Here is a 6,194-nt window from a genome sequence, read left to right as displayed (position 1 = left end):
TCCCTGTCTTTTGTTGCCAAAAAAACACTCATTATTTGGTACCCAACCTTATTTGTGCAGACTGAAGTGAAAAAGGCACTGAATACGTCAGCCTTCTCTGAGTCATCTATAACTAGGTTGCTTTCTGTATTTAATAAGGGACCTACACTTTCCTTTTACTTCTGACATGCTTGTAGAATCCCTTCTACATCCCTTGCCACTTAGATCTCAAATTGTGCCTTGGCCTTCCTGATTTTCTCCTTGCACATATGTATGATAGTCTTATATTCTTCCCTAGTGATATGACTAAGTTTCTACTTATTGTAGGATTCCTTTTTGAGATTTAGCTCAATGATGAGATCGCTGTCCAGCCAGGCTGGTCTCCTGTTGCACTTCCCATGCCTGTTGCATCAGGATAGCTTATTCTTGGATCCTAAGTATGACTCCCTTAGAGTACAGCTAGCTTTCCTGGACTCCTTTTCCCCTCATACTTGCTTCCCATGGGATCCTCCCTATCATTTCTCTGAGGTTATTTTAAGTGATTTTTTTTTGAAGTCCAGTTCCTTTATTCTGCTGCTCTCTTTCCTTCCTTCCCTTAGGATTTTGAACTCATCATTTTGCAGTCACTATTGGACCCAAGTTAACTTTCACATTCACTACTGATTCCTTATGTTTTACAACATAAAATTGCAAATAATGTTCATAGCATTACCTTTTTATGCAGGAGTTTAAAATATGTTTTTAGAACCACAGAACACTTTTATGATTTATATGACGTATAAATATTTTCTCACATACACAGTTATATACATCATGTGTAATGCATAAGTAATGCTGTATGTCGTTACATATTTAAAATGAAACACAATTGTGTCTGACAATATTCTTTAACCAGTCATGAAATTAAATTTTAGTGGTCTGAATGCTAATGGAGTATGAAAGTTAAATATGTGAGTATTAGTGGAGAGCCAAATTAACGTTTGCAATAGGAGAGGCACCAGAAATACCTGCATGGTTCACTAGCCAAGTACATGAGATTTTTGCTCCCTCTAGTGGCAGATCGTAGCAGCTCTGCAGTCTGCTGCTGTCTCACAGAGGAATTAATCTTTATTTTGCTCAAGTGATAAAAGATTGGGCTATTTGGTGTCTAAGGCCTTACTTCTGATTCCCCCAAATGACCGTGATGTATTCAGCCATGGTCCATTAACACTTCTACACTCACTTGGTCAAGGAACAGAAATAGCACCATGTAATGTACTTGACCAGTTACAGTGAACAATTCCTAATTAATCTATAGAGTTACAACTTGCTTTGTGTCTTGAAGAATATTTGTTTAACCTGAAAAATAATTACAACTTTTGCTTCTTATTCCAGGGAATATGAAATGGCTAAATTAGGGAGACGAATTATGAGTTCATTGCAATTTTTGCAAAACATGTTTTGAGTATGTTTAACATGGTCTTTAACTGCTACACTGACACTCTCTAATTTGAGTGATTAAAAGCAATGAGATTCCAGAAATTATAAAATTGGAGCAAAGAACACACTATTTCAACATGTTAGGTTTTTTTTTTAATTGAAACACCATGATAACAACCTGATTTAGAATATTATAATTATTTCATACAAGGGCATTTAAATTGAATTGTACTTAATTAATATTTAGAGTTATGGTCACCTGTCTGGTGTACTTATAGTTAACATGTGGAAAGTGTTCCAACCTTATACAGCTGAATGGAAGTAGGCATTACTACTAACATTTTGTACAGCAATTACAGGCACACACAAATATGTCTTCTATTGTATAGTACAAGAATATTTTATTTTCATTTCAGGTATTAAATCCTCTGAGATTTAGGACTACATAATGTCTTTTAAGAGAAAAAAAGTATACAGAATAACATTTTGGTGCTTTTCTATGTCAGCAGGGCAGTTCAGTGTATACCATATTATGACTTTATTTTCATGAGTTTGTGAGATCAAATCTGCAAACTCCTACATCTACATGGAGTGTTCCACTGAAATGTATGGAAGTGTCAAGTGGAGTAGTAGTATGGACAGGGTTGAGGATTTGACTCTCTGTTGTCCAACTCACAGATGGATCTTAATTTAGCTTTGTGACTACCATGTCATTCATCCTATTAAGCACAGAACAGATTTCCTAAAAACATTACAGCTCTTCTCAGCTTTATGTAAGGAATAAGAAGGGTTTGCTTGAAACTGCATATAATATTTGCTGTATGCTGATGGCCAGCATTTATATGTACTGTATGATTCCTAATGGTTACAGTCATACTCAGAAAAAAAAGTACCTGGCCAATATGCATTGTATCATTTTTGTGTAAATAGTTTTCATTTTGTTTTGCAGATTCACAGCAAGCTGCATTTTAAACTATCTGAATTACAGCTGAAAATTGAACATATTGGATGCATCTATACAAGATGCTGCTGACTGCGCAGTAGCCTAATAATACTGTGCGGTAGTGCATCATAGCACAGACAGTACTAATACACTACTGCACAGTGTTATTAGGCTATTGTGCAATAGCGTCACTTAAAAGACGTTTGAAGTTCCCAAGGAGGTGTTAAAAATCCATATAATGGGACAGATTCTCACTTGTATAGCTCTACATGCTGCTTGCAGTGGAACTATACTGATTTACCTTGCCTGAGGATTTGGCCCAATGTCTCTAACTTAGAATTTTCATGTGGATCTCTTGCACACAGCTGGAAGATACTGAAGAAGTTTAATTGCTAAGGATATATTTGCTATGCATCAAAGGAGCTATACTACTGTTGTCTACTCCACAAGGTTTAGAACAGATTAAAGAAGCTGTCTTAGAAATACCCTGTTTCAGAGATATGTATAAAGATATTTTCTGCATCTTAAACCTCTATTTCTTCTGGGGTGTGCAGTCACCATAGTAGAAGATGAGCAATTTTGACTCCTCATCGAAGCCTGCTGAAGTCAAAGGAAAAATTTCTTTTTGACTTCAGTGGACTCAAGACCAAGGCCTTGGAGATCTATCTTCTTTGCTTGATGGCATGATATCAGCAAACTGCCTCACTGTTGGCAACTTCCATGCAAATTCATAGATTTACTTCAGGTTTTCTTTGGCAGAACAGTGACCTTTGAGATTCTAATACTGCTGCAGCTGAAGCTGGTGATAATTTTGCTACTGACTTTATTTGGAGCAGGATCTCTACCTCATGCCATCTCATGTTTGCAACTAATATATAGAAACACAGAATTTTAGTGAATGGAAAATGCTTTTCTAGTCTGTTCCTCCATCATCTGTGTATAAGTATTACCTCTCTGAAGTAAGCATATATTCAATTCTGATGTATCCAGGCAGGGCCATCCCTGGGGCGGAGGGACGGCAAATCAGGGTGACTGCCCTGGTCCCTGCACTTTGGGGGGCCCTGCCGAGCCGAGCCAAGCAGCCGTGGGAACTCTGTGCTGCTACCAGCGGCTTCATGTCTGGCTACTTGGTACCCGCTCCTTGCCCCTGCCGGTGGCGCCACCGCCAATGGGGGCGGTGGCTTCTTTGCATCCAGGGTGCGTGAGATCAGGGCAGGGGCAGGGCCCCACATGAGCTGATTTGCCCCGGGCCCTGCATCCTGCTTGGGTTGGCTCTGTACCCAGCTGGTGAGTGGGAGCTTTTATTTATGTATTTTCTAAGAGCTGGGGGCTGGGAGAGCAGGTGAGGAATGGGGGTGATTTGGCTAATTCAGCAGCAGCTGAATCTCCAAAGCAGATTTGGCCAAATTGATTCGGGACAGTGATTCAAATCACCAAATCGAATCACTGCGCCCCAAATTGGATGAATCTGAATCCAAAGCGAGTACTAGCTGCTTCACACAGGCCTAGTATGTAGGGGCACACTTCAGATGTGGACGTTGTATACTGAATATCAGGGAATGCTTCCTTGAGAGCAAGATGAATTTGTCTCCTAAAGGCAGCAGTGAACCCCTCACCCCCTTATTTGTGGCTTAAAAAACTACTGTGGACAAAACTTTACCAACTCCGTAAGGAACAAGGTTGCAGGTCGAGGGTGATGGCCAAGATTAGATAATTGGTCTTTTCATTTTTTGTCTTCTGTGATTCTTAAATTAGTGACAAATCCTGTCGATCTTACTTGCCCCGCTACTTCAGTTGAAGGCATAAGCTCGCAGGCTATTGGGACACCGTAGTGGAAATACTTAGGTGAGTTAAGGGAGACAAGGTTTGACTTCTTTTAGAGTAGCCATTTCTGTCAGGGTGGTTCTACATCTGAAAATGTGTGAAAAGAAGCCCAACCAACGTCTGATTTAAATCTTTTTAAAATCCTTCTCTTTATAAGTGTCTCTGAAGCATATCCCTAGACTTTTGACAACCAGATCACAATCAGTTACTTTAGTGCTTGTTTATACCACACGTGGAATGGAATACCAAAGCGCTAATGAACAATTGCAATTAAAAACCTTATTGCTGTTTAATCGCAAGAGAATAATGTAATAAGGCTGGAATGTATTAAAGCAAAGTATAAAGTCAAGATTTTAAAAAATGAGGCCCAAGAAGTAGGATTATAATACAAAAGTTGTTGCATGTTCAGTACTTTTGAAAAGCAGGCTTCTTACTGAGATGCTTGCATGTGGACTATTTTTGGCTGTTCATTTTGCACAAGTAAACGAAACGAATAATGACTAAAGCCCATTTTTCTCTTTCACTGTGATAATGGGCTGTTTTACGAGATCTTTTAGGGAAAAAAAATGTAGTCAGATATCTTTAAAAAATAAATACATAATTTATTTCAGAATTTTTTAATTTAAGTGGCACACTGGACATTTAGACAGATCACAGTAAAAAGAATCAAAGCTTTTTTTCTAGAATAAATCAAGTGATACAACTGTTATGTGACTAAACATAATTTTCAAATGTACTATTTTTTCAAGTATAGTATGGCCACTTTCAAAACAGGAGAAAAACAGGAAAACTATATTTTACTATTCCTTGATGCTGGCTGGTGCAATCACAAATATGCACAGAAAAAAGCAACCAGTCTAGAAAAGTGTACTTTTGAATTTATTACAGAATGGCATATTTTCTATAGGTTGGTTGCTTGGTTTGTTTAGGGGCGGGTTGTTTTTTGAAGCATTCTGCAGATATTTACACAGAGTTCTACAAGGTGGTTTCAAAACCTTTAAAGAACTGTTATTAAATATTACCAATTCTACTAGCCACATTTTGCAGCTCTTAATAGTTGAAAAGAACCTTCTTCATTAAGTAGTTTTGAATAAATGCAGCTACTTGTGCAGTAAATTACTGTTTAACACGAGTGGCAGAATCAGGCCTTGAGTCTTATGAAGTAATTTTTGCAGAACCTATTTGATTGCCCCTGGTACATTTTACACCAGTTTTTCCTAAAGGTTTTTTATTCCATGCAAGTAAAAGTCCTTGCCAATTCTGGTGTTTTTAAGGGTATTCCAAAGCTATGATAACTCTTACAGTTGTATAAAGTAGCTTTTTTATGGTTTTGCACCCAGAGATGAATTTGGGCCAGTGTGTTCAAAATGTACAGTTGGTATAAGTGTAATAGCAGTAGTGCTAACAGAAATCTATCAGAATATAGTCTCATGGTAAATGTACTCTGATGGTCCAGTATAACGTAATTTAAGCAATATGTAAGTTGCAAAAGGTGAAAAAAGACCTATGGCCAATCATCATTTGCTATAAAAATATCACAATTTGAGTAAAGGGAAATGGAGCTTGTGGGGCAGTACTTTACAAACTGACTTTTTAGAAATCTATTTTTTATGATTACCACCTAAATTAAACAGTTAATCAATTAGATCTGTGCTTTATTTGCAGCTCTTTCCAAACACTTTTTTCTGCGAGCGCCGCCATTCTACTCAGTATGCTGTGGTGGGTCCTGTCAGCACCCTGCATCCCCCACTGCTTTTCCAAGTAAGTTTTTATGCTTCATCAGTAATGCTTGAGTTACTCTGTAAACCAAAGCAGCAGGATTTAATGTGTTCTGGAAAACTAATTGGTGATGCAATGGCAGCAGCTAATTCCTTAGTAAAATCACAGCAATCCTATTCAAAAGGTTTCCAAAGATTTATCAAACTTAAATACACTGAGCAATTGTGAGAGATTTCTAATGGCATTGAGACACCCAGAGAGAGCTAACCAAGGAAAGCTCCTTGTTTTCACTTTGCTAGAAAAGATCCTT

At 37.9% G+C, this 6,194-nt stretch overlaps 1 protein-coding gene across 1 annotated transcript in view; it reads left to right on the top strand.

Moving 5' to 3' along the window:
* The window catches only part of DBX2 (developing brain homeobox 2), a 41,859-nt gene that overhangs the window by 17,059 nt on the left and 18,606 nt on the right, over positions 1-6,194 (top strand). Inside the window, exon 4 of the mRNA XM_006015949.3 lies at positions 5,831-5,926. Within this exon, the coding sequence (XP_006016011.1) occupies positions 5,831-5,926 (96 nt within the window). The remainder of the gene's footprint in view (positions 1-5,830; positions 5,927-6,194) is intronic.

Source organism: Alligator sinensis, unplaced genomic scaffold, assembly GCF_000455745.1.
Source record: "Alligator sinensis unplaced genomic scaffold, ASM45574v1 scaffold147_1, whole genome shotgun sequence".
In the NCBI taxonomy this organism is placed as follows: domain Eukaryota; kingdom Metazoa; phylum Chordata; order Crocodylia; family Alligatoridae; genus Alligator; species Alligator sinensis.
This window is presented reverse-complemented; position numbering and strand designations above follow the sequence as displayed.